Source organism: Zonotrichia albicollis, chromosome 20 (assembly GCF_047830755.1).
Source record: "Zonotrichia albicollis isolate bZonAlb1 chromosome 20, bZonAlb1.hap1, whole genome shotgun sequence".
NCBI classification, from domain to species: domain Eukaryota; kingdom Metazoa; phylum Chordata; class Aves; order Passeriformes; family Passerellidae; genus Zonotrichia; species Zonotrichia albicollis.
The window spans coordinates 12,208,888-12,226,120 of record NC_133838.1 but is presented as its reverse complement, the minus strand read 5'-3'; the positions used below and the strand labels follow the sequence as shown (position 1 = coordinate 12,226,120).

Sequence of the window (17,233 nt, the reverse complement as noted above, 5' to 3'; positions counted from 1 at the left end):
TCATCCTCCCCGGGTGGGAAAGTCCAGAGCCCTCCCAGCCTCAAGAATTTCTCTCTGAGAAAAGTTTCACAGAATCTCTAAGGGTGGAAAGTTGTAAGTGGCAGAAAGTCAGGGCCACCTTTGGCCTCAGCCACGTCCAAGATGTGCCCATCACATCCCACCAAAACAAAGCCACCTCTGGCTCCCCACACGGCCAAGCACCCACAAATCCAGAACAAGGAGCAGGCTGCTCCACCAGGGGTCCCAAAAACCACTGCCCACATCTAACCCAGAGCTTCTTGGACCAATTTAGGCCTAATGTTAATTATCCAGGAGAGAGGGAAAGTTACTCAAGTTTAAAAAAAAATTAGAGAAAAAGAAAGTTAATAGCAATTGAATTTGTCCTTGAAAGAGTTTCAATTACCAGAGCTGGCTTAAGGAAATAATGACATGCTGGTTATCACATGAAATGCCAATAACTGTAATGGAGCAGCAGATTTTTTGCAGTTATTTACACAAACTGATTTTTCACGGGAATTTCATAGGAATTAAGACATGAACACTATCTCCACTCTCTCATAAAGATATTTCTTTACCCTATTAACAGAATTAACCAGTCCCCCTATTTGAGCCTATACACCTTTGTCTCCTTTTTTCTCCCAGAAAAAAATATAAAGAACATTATTAGAAATTAGACTCCAGCTACATTTTCTTCTTAACACCTAAAGCAAAAAGCAATACTTGCTGAGGAATTCTGAGGCAGCTTTTATTAAGTTTACCTGTCATCATGCAGCATCCTTTATGTTTCACTACAGAGAACTCGTGCCCACGTTGTGTAAATACTCACTGAGCTGTCACCGCACACTCAGAGACTCCACAAAGACTCTGTGGCAAACCTGGAGATCTCTCCTCCATGTGGTGCAAGAGCCCTCAGGAGTGCTCCAGCTGCAGGACCCAGCTGCTGGCTCACAGCTCTGGGGCTCAGGCGCAGGAAGGGCCAGGGTGGGAGCCCTCCCTCAGAGTGTGCTAACACAGATTAATCCAGGTCTGATTGGGACAGGGAATGGTCAAACAGGAACAGGAGCCGGGTGCTGGCAGCAGCAGCTCCTCCTGTGCAGCCCCGGGCTCTGCTTCAAGCACAGAGCTCCATCCAAGGGGTCTCAACGCGCTCAGCTAACCCAGGAGGGAGGCTGGGGTCACACTCACAGCACAGGATGGGACAGAGCAGTCACACTCCCCTCACACCCTTCCCAGCCCTGCAGCTCAGCCCTTCCCAAAGCTCCCACGGCAGCGGCTCAGCTGCTCAGGAACAGCCACCGAGGGAACGGAGAGCCCACGCTCCAGCCCTGCTTCACAGGGAGAGACAAAGGCTGCCTGACACCCTGACATCCTGCAGGACCACAGAAACACTGACATCCTGCACAGCTTCAGAATCCTGAGGAACCCTAAAGAAACCCAGCTCCTGCACAACTTCAGAATGCTGAGGAACCCTAAAGATACCCAGCTCCTGCACAACTTCAGAACCAAAGAACCCTAAAGAAACCCAGCTCCTGCACAACTTCAGAATCCTGAGGAACCCTAAAGAAACCCAGCTCCTGCACAACCTCAGAAACAAAGAACCCTAAAGAAACCCAGCTCCTGCACAACTTCAGACCCAAACCCAGCTCCTGCACAACTTCAGAATCCTAAAGAACCCTAAAGAAACCCAGCTCCTGCACAACTTCAGACCCAAACCACCCAAAAGAAACCCAGCTCCTGCACAACTTCAGACCCAAACCCAGCTCCTGCAGAACGTCAGAACCCTAAAGAACCAAAAGCAGCACCTCCAGAAGCAGAGAGGATGCTGAATTTGGGACTGGAGTTTTCCTGGACATGACTGATGGGCACGGCGTGGTTCTCCTGAGCCCCCAGAAGGGCCCGTGCTCTATCTCCAGGTGAGGAACTCCCCTGCTTTGCCAGGGAAGCCAGAAGGGCAGCAGAGCTTGTGGGCAGGAGGGACCGGACACAGCCCCACAGCTCCGTTCCAACGTGCCAAAAAACAGCTTTTTTCCTCCCAGCCCACTCGTCATTCACTTCCAGCTGGAGATTTATGGCTCTGCCTAACACACATCCAGTCCAGTTTTCCCACTGCCCGTGCATAAATTAAAGACTGAACTTTTTGCAGCCAGCACACAACAGAAAAAAACTTTTGTAGGACTTCTTAAAAACACTTTTTTTCCAGCAGGAAGGTATCCTTCCTTTCTCTCCCACCAGAACAAAAGGGGAAATGTTGTTTTCCACCCTTGCTGATGGTTTAAGGACCACACCAGAGGGGAAAAAGCAAATGGCTAAATATTGACAAGCTTATCTTTTCCATCTCCCCAACCAGGTTTGCTGCCTGCAGTTTCTGTTTTGCTGCTCCTGCTCCTTGAGAGTTTCCAGCATTCCTAGCAGGAACTGGGCAATGGCATTGCTGATCAGCTTCTCCCCAGAGCAATCCATCACTCAGGAGTTGCAATTCAAAGAAGAAATCAGGCTCACTAGCCAGAGAATTTTAAATACACAGAGTAGGAACTGGAAAGGGCATTTTCTCCTCTAATATTTTAATTACCCAGAGCACAGATGCAGAGGGTAAAAGCTAGATTTCCATTTGGTGGTGTTCCTTTGAAAAGAGTAAGGGAGAAAAGTGGTGGGAAAGTCGTGCATGAGGTAACAGATAAAACCAACAGCTGCACTATTAAGCCTAATTTTAGACATTATTTTCTCTCTGAAGGAAAGCTGCTGGGATTTTTAGCACAGCCCTCATGGAACGTGTGATACGCCTGTAACACAGGAACCACTGACCAGAGTTCTCAAATGAGACAACAGAAAAATCCCAAAGCATTATGAATACACCAAGCTTATGAGAACAGTCAGGCACAGCTTTGTAACAGAACATTTGACTGTCCTACCTCCCCCAGCCCAGCTTCTAATATTAATTTAAGATCAGGGAAGATGTTCTGCCTGCTTGTTGAGGGAAAACAGGAAGTTTTCCTGATTCCAGAAACAGGACACAGAAGCTGCAGCAGGTAAAAGGAATAAAACTGGGCAGTTCCAGGAAACCACTAAGCATTCTAGCCCCCCCACAAAAGGCCTGAAAGTCAAATATAAAACCTTCCAGAAAACAAAGTTCTGTCTTGCAACCACCAACACCCTCACAAGAGAGAACCATAGGGGAAACCTCCCCTAGCCCAGATAACAAATAAGGATTCACAGGGCAGCTCAATTAAACTCCATAAAAAGCAGTAGGCAAGCCTTGCTAACCCCATTTCACCACAACACTCAAGTGGTTTGTCCTGGGTTTCCCAGTAAACTGGTGGTGATAAGGGCAGGGAAAAATAAAAGCTGCAGCTGAGAGTGAGGATGGAGTTTTACTGTCCTGTATCCCACACACATCCTGCCTGGAAACACTGGACACCTCCAGGCTGGGCATCAGGGAGATGGTACTGCAGAAAATGAGAGGTTTTAAGAAAATCAGACAACTCCTGGTTGACTCCAGGCTGTTTAAAAAAGATAAAGCAGCAAAACCTCCAGTGTCCACACCAGGATTAACAAGATTTTATTAAAAAAAAAAAAAAAAAAAAATCAAAGCAGCACAATTTTCCTGCTTTTCCTAAAACAGCCAAGCCCTAAAATCGCTCATTCAGAGAAAGGAGATGCAGCACTCTCCTTTTTGTTGGAAAGCTCCAGTGCACAACACACAACTCCAGGGCTCCTGACATTACAATGCAAAGCAAGGAAAAACCACGAGCCAAGAGGAGCCAGGTCCCAATTTCCCATTCCAAGACATCGCAGCTCACTGGCAGCACAGTGCCTTTTGGTGCCAATTTAGTTTAAAACCATATTTCCAACAACGTTTTTCATGCCTCACTCGCTACTAAAGTCGGAATCAAAGTCAACAAAAAATAGCTATTGTATGGCAACAGGCCCAAAAGCTTTTTTTTAAATTAACATAAGATTCTTAAACTGCTTTCACTGAACTTATAACAGAGGCCTTGAGATGCCGGGGCACCTACGGGGAGGTTATCCAAGATGTCAATGTTTAATGTGATCCAAAGGGTTCTCCCATTACAGGAGACACTTCGTTGCAGCCAAAGCCTGAGAAATGCCCATCTATTAAAGGCAGGGAAGTCCTTTCTCTCAAGCAGCTCCCTTTAAATCCCAAGACCCTGGGAAAACCGGCGCATTGCTAAGAGCTGCTACATGCTCTGAGGGGAAGCAGTGCAAACAAATCCATGGGAGAGCTGGAAAAACTGAAAACCAGGACCCATGGCCTGGCTTCTCACAAGTCATTGCCACAGCAAACCCCGGATTTCTCATCCCACACAGCACAGATCAGCCATCCTGATCTCTGACCCAGCTCTGTGCTCCCCAGCTGGAAAGATCATCTGGAAAAAACACCAGAAGTCCCCAAAAACACAGAGCATCCCTGTGTTCCCTGGCTGTGGGCGAAGTACCCGTCAAGGTTACACACAGGAGCCACCCCTGTGCAACCCCGGTGTGACCGCACACTCCTCTCACTCACTGCAGGCAGCTTTCCACCCAAACAACTTTCACAGAAAATTACCGGGCCTTTCCTGACGAGCAAAGCGACAAAATCCTCTCGATAGCATCACTCACAATTCCTCAAGAGTCCCTGAGAGGGATTAAAGGCACCACCCTGCTCCTCACCCCAAAGCGCCCCAGCACTGCCAGGCCTGCTCTTCCCACATCCTCCTGGCAGGTTCCTGGCAGGTGAGCTGCCCTCTGCCCTGCTCTGCATTGCCACAGCTCCTCAGAGTGGCGAGGGAAGCACCCGCTCTGCTCATTGCTGTGCAAGACAAAGAGAGACACAAAGCTCTAAATTCTCCTAATCCAGGGAATTTAGGAGTACACAGTACAGGAGGATGTAATTCAGGCCCGGAGTGTTATTATTATTAATCAACCTTTTGTGGGCAGCACAGATGACACGTGGAAGCTTTTTTCATTAGATACCTCTGCTCTTTTCTCTTCCCAGCAGAAAAGGAGGAATTGTCAGTTTATGTCCAACACTCCTGGGCACAAAAAGGACTGGGGGGGAAAGTCATTTGGTTTTGGAGGTGAGGGAGTTGCTGGTTAACCTTCTACATCCACTATTTGTCCTTCCTCAAGCCCAACTAATTCTAAAAACAACTATTCATTAATAATTCCAGTTTATGGGACTACTTACTCAGGTATTCCTAATTCACTGTGTCAGCGGCTCATGGAATTAAGCAAAATTCATTTGCCAAGACAAAAAAAGCTTCTTTTACAAATTTCTACCAGAACACTGACAGAAGTGAACTGCAGGAAAACACCTGAGAAGTTCAACCTGAGTCTGTATTTCAGTACATGTTTTATCTAAATTGATATTTTCCAGGACTTACAAAGCAAGCACTTTGTGCATCCATGGAACACATGGCCACATTCCCTGAGGATGCTCCAGCACTCACTGTTTGACGGCCCCAGCAGAGCAGATCTGCTCTCTGGGACAGCAGAACCTGAAAGAAAAGCCACTCCAACCACTCAAGGTGCTGCAGCAGAGGGTGCCTCTGGTAATCAAGGGACAAACAACTGAGCAGGCTTCAGATCAGTGCAGGAGAAGTGCTGGGCAAGAAGGGAAGCTCTGGAGGCTGCAGGTCACCCTACGTGGTACCAAATATCTCCTAGCTCGGCCTAAAGTTGGAGCAAAGCTCACAGAATGAAAAGGGAAGTTTAGTCCTGCACAGGCCCTGGGGATGCAAGTCTGAGCACAGAAAGGAACCTGCTTTGAATCGAGGCTGTCAGATAAAGACACCAGCACCTCTTTTCCCCGTATCTAAAATGTCTGATGCTGTGCTGCCTTCTCCTCTGCACATTTCCTGGCCATTCCTATTCCAGCAAAGAGGGAATTCTGCACATCCAACAATAAAGGTAATCCTCAGGCTTGCTTTTGCTAGTTCCACTCCTCAGAAGAGTTGTGACACTGCTGAGCCTGACCACAACCAGCACCTGAAGTCTCTAGGAAGTGCCTGTATTTATGGGGGGGAAGGAGACAGATCAGTTCTTATTCAAAATAAGTCAAAATGTGCCCTAAGACACAGAGCTAGACACTCCCGCCCTGTATCACAGTTCTGTTGAATGTAAATTGATAATTCTTGGTAACCGACCAATTGCAGCATTTTGGCCACAAGTTTGGACCTGATTGTTTGGTTGTTCGAGGATTTTTTCTCCTTCTTTAGGCTGTAACACACCCCAGAACCCCCCACACGCTCGCATCTAATAAAGAACCCAAACAGCCCCAGTTCTGAAAAGGGCCAAAACCAGGCAGGAACAAACGCATCCTCAGATCCATCAAAGAAATCATTTATACCAAGGGGAAAGTCACATAACCAAAATAAACAGCAAGCCCATTGTGCGGAGCAGCCCTGCCACCGTTCCGACAACACAGACTCTATTCCAGGCTGAACCCAACATCACAAGGAAAATAAAGCCAAGGTACAAACAACGCGCCCCGGCCTCCCGCTCCGTGCGGGGCACGGGGCAGAGCGGTGCGGGGCTCAAGGTCACGCCGGGGGATGCGGAGAGGGGCGCGGGGCTGCCCCGTCCCGGGGCTGGCGGAGGAGGCGAGTGTGGAAGTTTATGAGCTCATCAGGATGGTTGTACCATTACATCAGAGGCAATTATAAATGGCCAAGAGCAGGGGATGGGGAGCCAATCAGATCACAGATGGGATGTCAACCTAAGACCAACTGTCTCCTGGCTTTGACAGAAGGATTTTACCTCCATAATTCAAATCCCAAACCCAAGCGATCCGCACTCGCTGCTCCCATCGCCCAGCTCCCCGGCAGCGCTCCCGCCCCGGCCCGCGGCCCCTCCGCCCGCCCCGCGGCCCCCGCGGCCCCGCCGGCCCCTCGCGGCCCTGCCCGCCCCGCCGGACCCCGCCGCGGGCCGCGGGACCCCCCCGGGCCGGCGCCGGGGGTCGCGGGGCCGCGGGAAGGCGGCGGCACTGCCGGGGCCACGCGATGTCCCGGGCGCGCCCTTCGCCGCCCCGGCCCCCCGCGCCCGGCCCCGCCGGGCCCTCGCCGCCCGCCCCGACCCGCGGGCCCCCGGCAGAGCCCCCCCGGGGCGGCGGGGAGCCCGGCGGCGGCGGCCCGGGAGCCCCGCACAAAGGCCGGGGAGGAGGAGGAAGGGAAGGCGGCGAGGCAGCCATTTTAGAGCGAGCGAGCAGCACAGACAATGGCAGCGCCCGGCAGCGCCGGCCCGGCGGGGGGAACCCGCGGGAGAGCCGCCGCCGCCACCCCGAGCCCCCCGAGCCCCGCGCCCCCCGCCCGGCCCCGTGCCCGGAGCCCCCCCCCCCCCCCGTCCCGTCCCGCGCGGCCCGGCCGGTACCTGCTGGCTCCTGCCGAGGCTCTGTCCCCCGCCGCCGCTGCTCCCGGGGCTCATGGGCGCGTGGTGGCTCCTCGGCGGGGCCCCGCCGGCCGCTGCCCAGCCCTGGCCGCTGCCCCCGCCGTACTGCGAGACCATGTCGGCGGCGCCCTTGGCGGCGGCCGCCCCGTCCTGCGGCCCGGTGCTATAGTCGCCCCCGGGGTACCCCTGGTAGGCGCGGGCGGAGCTGGGGGAGGTGAGGAGCTGGTTGAGGGTGGGGGTGGCCGTGGGCTGCGGGGTGGTGCCCCCTCCTCCCGCGCCGCCGGCGGCCGAGGGACCCATGACCCCGAAGCGCTGCTGCTGCTGCTGGAAGGCGGCGGCGGCGGCCGCGGGGGACTTGGCGGCCGGCGGCGCGGAGCCCCGGGGGGAGCTCAGGGCGTAGGCCTGGGGGGGAGGCGGGTAGGAGCCGGCGCTGCGCCCGGCCGCGTAGTAGGAGTTGTACTGGTGGTTGGGGAAGCCGTGCTCGGCCCCGGCGCCGTGCGAGTTCTGCGGAGGGGGCGGCCCCGCGGGGGCTCCCGCCGGCCCCGGGTAGTTCTGCTCCAGGCCCCCGCTCTGCAGCGCTGCCATGCCAGGGCTTTGTTGTCCGCCATGTTGGTGGAAGGCAGCGGCGGCGCCCCGGCCGTAGGGCTGCCCGAAGCCGTAGGCTGGCGGGGGCAAGGCGGCCGGGTGGGAAGGGGGCGGCTGCTGCTGCGGCGGCGGCTGCGGCGCCCCCACCCCGTCGCTGCCGCCGCCGCCGCCGCCACCGGGCGGCTCCGGGAGGTTATTGTTCAGGGTGGCGGCGGCGGCGGGCCTGGGGCCCGGGTTCCCGTTCGAGCTCTTCAGGTCGGACTCGGCCCCTGCGCCCCCTCCGTTGCTCTCGGCCCCGTCCTGCAGCTCCTTCCCCGACGGGCCCTCGCTCTCCGCCTGCTTCTCGCCGCGCTCCGCCGCCGCCGCCTCACCCCCCGCCTCCTCCGGGGGACAATCCCGCTGCTGCGCCTCCGCTTTCTTCAGCTCGGATGGAGCCGGGGCGCCCAGGCTGCTGGCGGCGGCGGGGGCGACCTGAGCGGCCATGATCCCCCCCCTCCCCGCCCGGCCACCCCCCCGGACCGGTCCCCCCGAGCTGCTCCCTGCCTGGCCGGCCGGCGTGAGGCCTCGCTGCTCTGCTCTCCCCGCTCAGGCGGCGGCGGGCGGCTCTTCAGGGCAGCGGGGGCTCATTCCCCCCCGGCCTGCTCGGCGAGGCGGGGAGGGCTCCGCTGGGCTGGGCTTCCCGGGGCCTGGCCCCGCTGTACCTCCTCGGTTGCAGCCGGCGGAGAAAGGGGAGGAGGAGGGAGTGGGGGGGAAGGAGGAGGAAAGGGGGGGTGGGGGGGGACCCGGGACGGGGCTCCCGGTGCGGGAGAGGCGGGAGGGAGGGAGGGGGGACACGGCGGGCGGGCGGGCGCCGTCCCCGGAGCGGGGCCGAGCGGCGGCGGGGCCGGGCTGGGCGAGCTCCGACTCTGCTCGGCCGAGCGGGCTCAGTCCGACACGAGGCTCAGCGCTGCCATTTTACCCAGCGCCGCGGCCGCCTGCCAAACCCGGAGCGGAGCGCAGCCCGGCCCGGAGCGGAGCCTCCCCCCCGTCACAAAGGAGGAGCGGGCCGGCCCCGGCCGCCGCCGGCGCGGAGCTGCCGCCCGCAAAACCCGCGGCGGATCGGCGGAGCCGGGGGCCGGGGGGCAGCGCTCCCCCGCCGGGCCGGAGCCGCCCGCGGCGATCCCCGGGGGCAGCGGGCGATGTCCCGCGGCCCGAGCGCTCCGGGGGCGTGCTGGCCGCTGGGCGGCCGCCGGCCCCGGGGTTTCTGCCCGTGGGTTACCGAAGCGCCTCTTCTTTGTCCCTAGAAATTCCATTTAGAATTAAGCCCTCTGCGAACTGTTAGCGGTTGTCATTTCCTCTCCGCTTGGCCGTGTCCCTCTGGAAAAGGCGTTGGCGGCGCGCCAGGGCTGTGACTGCACGCGCGGACAATCCAAGAAAGTCCGGCTCCCCGCTCCTGCCAAGCCGAGGGCGGTGGGCACGGAACCAGGAATTCCCAGATCCAAAACCACCTGAGCGCATCTAGACACAACACGTTGGGCAGCGGGACAGGATGCGCTGGCAGCCAGAGCCCAGCCGGGCTGGAGCTCCCCGGCTGTCAAGAGGTGAACTGGGAACTGGGCCATGCTCTTCTGCAACCCTTTCAGGCCCAGATTCCCACCTCCTCCTCCATCCCGAGCCCTTGGCACAGCGGGAAGAGGGAGGAAAACAATGTACCTGGAACTCCGTCCTGGACATAACCTGGCCTGTGCCAGCGGGGTCTGAACCTGCCTGCTTAGCTTCAGGTGGTGCAGGGCATGGGAGGGACACAAAGATGAGTTATTTGGGTTATAAACACTGAATTCTTAGAAATCAGGACATGGATGTCCAATAAAAATGGCAGGCATTGTGTGGGTTAGGCCTGGGTCCCATGTACCAGTGTTCCTCTGGAATATGGAAATACTTAGAAAAGTGAAGTTGAAGTAAATACAACTTTAAGATGAGAGAAAACATCAGAAAACAATAGGCGGGGAGCCAAAAGAGACTCTGAGGTCTGAGGCTGCCATTTTAGAACCTCGCCACAGAACAGATAGTGTGGCAGAAGTGACCCCTGTGCAGGGACAACAAACAGGGCTTGGCCCCAGCCCAGCACCCGGCGGGACACACACAGGGAATCCCTCGGGGAGGGAGCAAGCGCCAGTCCAGCGCAGGAGGAGAAGCCTTGGGCAGCAGGACTGGGTCCCTGCCAGCACCGTGTGCCTGCCGGGGATCAGGTGGATGTGTCAGTGTCTGCTGACAGCAACTCAGCCCTCACACCCGTTATAAAACTTATAATATGAAATATTTATCATCTAGAGTGCAGGTGGAGGAACAAAGGGGTTATTCCGAAGCTGGAAAGTGGGAGGGGAGGTGGGATATGGTGATAAATAGCAAAACTCTAAGTGTTTTCCAGAGCAAGGAACTGCCCCTCAGGTTCCAAACAAAGCACCTTTGCCATTTCTCAGCCTGCACAGTTGACTGTGCAATACGGAGCAGATTCCATCCAGCAAATTGGCTGGTCAGCCTTTCTCCTCAGCTGTCAATAAACTATTAGGAAAAAAATAGGTAATAAATGATGGTATTGGTGTTGTGATAGTACTCAAGGCCTTCACAAGGGTTGGAGCCCCAGTACAATGCTGAAATCTCACATGGGAGGCCCTGTGGCTTTAGTGAGATGTGTGTGGACCCAGAGAAGGAAAAACACCAGGATATTCTTCTTCAGAAGAGTTTGGAAACTATGGAATGTACTAGAACGAAAATTGATCTACATCCTCTTATCAGAGGAGTTATTTGATGAAATCCTGGGTACTGGAAAGACAAAGAGGAGGAAAACTCTTCCAAGTATCAGACTGGACTCTCAGAAGTGAAGCCCAGCGTTCTGTTAATGTCCATGGTGCCCACAGCACCAAAACACCATTCCTTGGGTGTTTCATTGGCTGTAAACTTGAAAAAGCATGAACTGGAGAGAATTCTGCCATTTTACCCCAGAACCATCTCAAGCCCCCAGCCCCAGAGATAGGTCTGCTATGGGAGCAAAGCCCCACCATCTCACTGAGCATCACCAAAAGTTTAACCACTTCACTGCAGGAGCCTGGGAAGCAGCTCGGGTGCATCCAGGCAAAGATCCCGAGCTCACACCTCTCTACCTGAGTCTGCCTTTTGGAACCCCCTCCAAGGAGCACTATGTCAGACTATGAAACCCGGTGTTGATAGTAATGTGAAAAGCAGCCTGGATTCCCCAACCACCCACACAATGAGGAGACACTCACTTTACCAAATGTTTGTGAAAGCTGCAGCAGATTTTGGAATACGCCTCATCAATGAGGCCCTGGCACTTTACTCAATACTGAGGCATTCAGTGAATTCCCAGCCATGAGCGCTGGGAAGCAGACGACAGCACAGTTCTTAACAACATTGCCACCTAAGAGCTGAAAATCCTCCCGCCGTCCCGGGATGTCGCGGCCATCCAGGGCACCGGCAGCGACTTTTCCCTGCGGCACACGCTCCCTGTGGGCAGCCGGGGCCGTCCCTGCCCGGCAGAGCTCCGTGCCCGTGTGCCCGGAGCCGAGCACGCCTCGCTCAGCCCGGCCCGGCTCCCGGCTCGCAGATAGGCTGGGAAGCAGCGCTCACATGGCCCTGCAGGCCACCGCCACCGCGCTGCCTCCTCCTGACTGGAAGTCTCCTTCATGAAGGTGGCCGTGCCATTTAACCCAGCACTAAGGCAGTTTAGGAAACCTGGTCTAGATTAGAGTACTAGAAACAGGAGTAGTGTCTCCCCCCTCCACGAAAAAAAAAAAACCCGGGCTCTGCCAACTGTGTGATGGCAAATATGGACTGAATCGTTGACATGGAAACCGGACTAAAGTCAGCGCTGCCTCGGCTCAGCTCGCACACACAAGTTATCATTATCCAGCCTTTCCCTGGCTACAAACACGGACTGGATCCGGCTGCCGGAGCCGGCTGCGGCTCCCGATAAAGTCTGAAGGAGCGAGCAGGGCAGAGCGAGGGGAGCTGGGCAGGGATGGAGGGAGCTGTGTGGGCATGGCGAGGGATGCTCTAAACCCGCACCGGGCGAGCGGGGATGTGCGCGCCGAACCCGAGAACAAGAGACCCATCTATTATAATCCATGGGGTGCCCTGCAAAAGATGGAACGGAGCTGGGAGGGTTATTGGCTGTACCTCAGCTTCCCTTATAGGCTTTTTGCTAAAGAAAATCACATTTCCTTTCAATGTGTTTGTATTTGCCCAGCCTATCCCTTGCAGCGTTTGTTGTATCTGGGTTAAGCACTCTCCTTGTGGCTCCATCACCACTAAGATTGATATTATTTGAATTATTTGTTTGCTGGGCATCGTGCAAGACAACGCTCACTTATCCACTTCAACATAATGCTAAAATATTGTACAATCTCGCTTTCTGGGGAGACACAATGGCTGTGCACTGTGAGTGCCAGGCGAAGGTAACTCTGTCCCTTTGCTGAATGCAGCAGCTCAAAGGCAGGCGTGGATTTTCCAGGGCTTTTGCTGCTTCCCACGCCAGGTTCCCCCGAGCAGGGAGCGAGCCCCGGCGAGAGCCCGCTGGTGACATCTGACAGCGATCTGCGAAACTTTGGATGCATTTTAAGGCAGGAAAGTGGACTCGGCCTGACTCGAGGAAATGCATTATTTTAGCAGCGCTGGCGAGGAGGAGGAGGAAAAAGCGAAGCGGAGTTTGCGGAGGGGAAGGGACGCGGGAGCGCAGCCCCCGCGCATCCTGCGCACCCCGCGGGCCGGGGGCGGCCGGGGCTGGGGCCACGCGTGTCCCGCGCCCCCGGCCCGCACCGAGCCAAGGCAGCGGAGAAAAGCGGGACAGAGCAAGGCTGGGGGCACGTGTGTGCGGATTGGGGCTGAGCGGGGACAGCAGCGCTCACCCCGCAGCGAAAGTGAGGGTGGGGATGGGAATTAGTGATCCAGGGAAAACTGGGGGGCATCGGGAAGGGCAGGAAAACATCAATGAAGCGCAGGGAAAGGCGAACCCCGTTTATTCTGTGTACCCGGGGGTGCACCCCGGCTGCCCTCGGACAGCAGCGCTCCGGTGCGCTCGGGGAAGGAAGAGTAAATCTACTGGAAAAAAAAAAAAAAAAAAAAAAAAAAAAAAAAGGGCAAAAAAGAAAATCAAAACGCGGACCGGAGTTTGCAAAAACCCCTGCACTGGATCCGGAGCCAACCTTCTGTTTTCCCTGAATCCCACCAGATTTGGGAGCTCTCGGGTGGGTTGGCAGAGAGGCCGCTTTCTGCTGCGAACCCCACTGTGAAGAGTTAAAAAAAGGGGGGGAAAAGGGGCTTTTAAATCTGCAAAAAGAGAAATATCTGAACTCTGGGCCTGGATTTTCCCACTGAAGGAAAACTTATTGTGTTCCAAATCCTTGGGACCTGGCGATGCCGTGCGGGAGGGGTCTGCAGCAGGTTCTCCTGTCTGGAAAAAGCCGTCCCTCGGCCTTTCCCCACCTCGGTGCCTCTTTTCAGTGGAGTGTAAAAAACACAGTCCCTCCCGTGAAAATCTACCCTCCTAAAGTGTATTTTTAGAGAAGTTTGAGTTCAGGCGTCACGGCTGGGGAGGGGGCTGCTGCGGGAGAGGCAGGCGCTGAGAAAGAAGGGTTTTTTTCCCCCTTTTCATCAAGCTCTCGCACTGCCATTTTCCCGAGGAAGGGAGGGAGCGAGGGAGGGAGAGCGGAGCGACAGACAGCGCTGGCGAGGAAGTTTCTCACGGCAACTGCGGGCTGGATCGGGAACGGAGCCTTTTGTTCCCGGCAAGTTCAGCAGGAGAGAGAGTTGGAGCCTGCTGGAGAGAAAAACCAGCGGAGAAATAAAATGGAGGGAAGTAGGAAGAGAGGAGAGAGAGCTGGTGCTGGGCTGAGATCAACTGCAGAGCACCGCGCTCGGGTGTGCGCGGCGTTTATTTAGAAAGTTGGTGTGGTAGCCTGAGGCAGAAATCCCTCGTTAAGTGCATGGGAATGAGTGAGAGACCCAAGGACACGCAGTGCTGGGCAGGAAGTGGAATTTTCCAAGAGGTTCACATCCTTCGGTGCTCTTTTTGCCAAGATTCGCTCTCCTCGCTCGATGAAGGCTGCCTCCTAGAGACACCAGGGAAAAGGCCTTAAAAATGTGGCGTGCTCTAGGCCTGTTTAAAGTGAATAATTAAAGGTTGGGCATACCCTCCCCGAGAGATTGCAGCGCGGTCTGAAGCCCAGATGCACTTTGGGGTACTGCCCTGCCTCCCCTCCGTGTCCCTTTCTGCCCAGGGAGTGTTGAAACACGGCGCATTGTGACCATGATCTCGGAATGGGGTGAAAAGTCACCTAAAACCCAGCCCCCCCTCGATTTAATGCTTAGACACACATCCAGTGTATCCCATATTCACATCCACAATTGGTTTTGTCCCCCTGCACACTAATCCTTCACCCCAAACCACGCGTGCTCTTTGCGTGTATGCAGACCCAGAATGTGAAATAAACTTGTCTGAATTAACCCCCAAATGGCTGACAAACATCCATCCCTCCAGCAGGCACCCAGGAAGGGGGAGCAGAACTCATCCCCTCATTATTTGTACACTCGGTCCAGGTGGAATTAAAAAGCAAGAGCCTGATCACGAGGCGAGCGAATTTTTCAGCACAAGTTTGGGGTTTAGTGAGGTGTCCCGAAAATACGGTTTGATTAAAAACGTTCATCACCTTGTGCCTTCCCGCAGGGCAGGGGAGAAGCTGCGGTGCCCTGTGAGAGCGCGGCGTGGCTGTGACAGCAGCAGCTCAGCGAGACACCACGTGGGAAAGCCGAGCTCGGGATTTAAACGTGCTTTTCCACTCCGGCCATGAGGGAGGGAGAGCCTGAGTTGGGGGAAAATAAATAAATAATGAATGAAAAAAAGGCTTCGCGTGGAGCTCAGAAGCGACCTCTGTGGCGGCCGCGGACTGAAGTTCAAGAGCCCCGGGCTGGGAGCGCGGAGCAGATGCAGAGCGGGGAGATCCAACAGCGGCAGGAATGGAAAAGGGGGCTCGGGGCTGCGCCCCCGGGAAGCGCAGCGGGGCCGGGTGGGAGCGGTGCCACCCCCGCATCAAAGCCGGCTCGGTGCGGGAGCGCCCTGAGCCCCGCGGGGGACGCGGTGCCCGAGCCGTGCCCGGTCCCGGTGCCCCCGGCCCCGCCGCAGACCGCGGGCACCGCTGCCCTGGCCCGGGGCCGGCCCCGAGCATCCCCCGGCAGCGGCCCGGGCGCCACCGAGCTGCCCTGCCCGGGCGGGGGGCACCGCGGGGCACCGGCCGTCCCGTCCTGCCCGCTCCCCGTCCTGCCCGGTCCCTGTCCTGTCCCCGTCCTGCCCGCTCCCCGTCCTGCCCGCTCCCCGTCCTGTCCGCTCCCTGTCCTGCCCGGTCCCTGTCCTGTCCCCGTCCTGCCCGCTCCCCGTCCTGCCCGCTCCCGCCGTGTCCCACCGGGACCTCTGCGGGCCTGGGAAAGTTTAACAGGGAAACGTCAGGAAGCATCAGGCAGGAATTTCAGTGCATCCCGTGGTTTATGGTGGCGTTAACTTTTACATATTGGGAGTAATTAGCAGCGAGGCTGTTAAAAGCAGATTTAAATAACCACCTCCCTCCCCCCTTTCTCTCCTTTCCCAAAATGGTCCAAATCCGGTTTACCTCCGACTCGACCCCCACCCGGGCAGAGGTGAGAGCACAAACCCCACGGTTTGTCCATGTAGGCAGGAAAACACATTAAAACCCGCATATTAATTAACAAGTCAATTAAAATAAATATCATTTTGCCATTGTTATTTTGGGTTCTGCCCCTCCCCGCCCCCCAACTTTGTTTTAGTAAAGTGGGGAAACATATACAGAAACCTTCCATGCAGTAGATGCTTTTTTTTTCAAACGGAGCCCAGATGCTGGTCAGGATTAAGGTTACACCAAACACATTCTACATTGCCATTTTCCAAACAGAATAAAGCAGATGGAAAAGATGGAAGAGGATAAAGCAGGAACGGAGCAGCAGTGAAAACTGCAAGCCCTGCACTAACGCTGAGAGGAGTGAGCTGGGATGCCAGGAGAGGCAGAAAGAAAGAAAGCAGGCGTAGCGCCGCTGCATATCACATTCCTCACAGTTAAAATGAGTATCTTTAATTAAACAGCTGTCAGAATTTGGGCTTTAAACCTTACATTTAAAAGGGGAGAAGGAAATTGAGCTGCAGCTGATCACTGCGTCTCCTCAGGGCTCAGTCCTAGGAGATGTGAAAGCCACTGGCCGGGGGCCATCAGAGTACTTAAGTCTCTGCGTAATTTTAAACATCGGCAGCCCCGGTGATTTTAAGGATCTACTCCCTTAAAGTTAGCCATGCACTCAGCACTTTGCAGGATCCGCCCAGCACACTCAGAGCAGCTCGGAGCTCCAGGACATGAGTATCTGCACATCTCAGAAACAAAGAAAATCCTCTTTTCAATACGCTAAACATTTCTGCTTTATTTCTAAGAGACACCAGTTCGTCCATACTGGGAAATTGGATCAGACTGGAATAAAATCTCAAGGGGAAGTTAGTAGAATCTGTGCTTATTTGCAAAATATCACCATTTGGCAAATTCAGATCTTAGGTGAATTTCTACAATAGTGGTTTACTCAGCACCGTGACTCAGTTACATGATGTGCTTTGAAAATCTCTTGCAGAAACTGACTTTAAGAGATTTTGTTGGTATTATATCGGCATACACACGACACAGAGAAGGAACACACAAACTATTAAATATTCATGCTATGGGGAGAACACTTAGTAACGTCCCTTCATTCCAGCTGTACAAAGGCAGGCACAAATAACTGCTGAGAAAAAATGAATAACCCAAAACAATCGCAACATTCCGCATCAACACGGCATTGAGCAGCTTGCAAACACCGGCCAAGAAAGGGTCAAACAGTAATTGTCCTTATCTACCTTTCAGCAGCCTCACATAAATGTGTAATTCCAATCTGGATTCTGTAATCAGCCCCCCCGGGAGTGCTGGGACTTCCCACACACTCAGGGTCCCTGTGTGGGGATGGGTTTTCTGCTCCCTCCACCCCTCGGGCTCTCATGGCCTCAAGTCACCTTCTGAACGTCACAAGTAGGGACCTTGGTGACACTTACTCACAAACAGAAATTCAAACACATTCTGACCAGCCTCGCTGGAACTTTCAGAGTTCAGCTCTGGGACTGTGAAATGAGGTCATTTTTATCTATCAGTTATCTCTGCCTTGAGAGAGGCCCGTGATCACACCTCAGCAA

The 17,233-nt window shown here is 55.2% G+C and overlaps 1 protein-coding gene and 1 long non-coding RNA gene across 3 annotated transcripts in view; both read right to left on the bottom strand.

The window, feature by feature from the left end:
* Nucleotides 1–8,980, bottom strand: part of ARID1A (AT-rich interaction domain 1A) — a 55,456-nt gene extending 46,476 nt beyond the window's left edge. For both annotated transcript variants that reach the window (XM_074555653.1, XM_074555654.1), the window contains exon 1: nucleotides 7,366–8,980. In XM_074555653.1, coding sequence (XP_074411754.1) covers nucleotides 7,366–8,451 — 1,086 coding nt within the window. In that variant the 5' untranslated portion in view covers nucleotides 8,452–8,980. The remainder of the gene's footprint in view (nucleotides 1–7,365) is intronic.
* A 4,126-nt stretch (nucleotides 8,981–13,106) lies between these two features.
* LOC141731291 (uncharacterized) lies at nucleotides 13,107–15,915 on the bottom strand. Its single transcript, XR_012583325.1, has 3 exons — nucleotides 15,825–15,915; nucleotides 14,670–14,822; nucleotides 13,107–14,072 (listed from the first exon to the last, which is right to left on the bottom strand). It is a non-coding gene; the product is annotated as an uncharacterized LOC141731291 (long non-coding RNA).
* Between the last annotated feature and the right edge of the window lie 1,318 nt (nucleotides 15,916–17,233).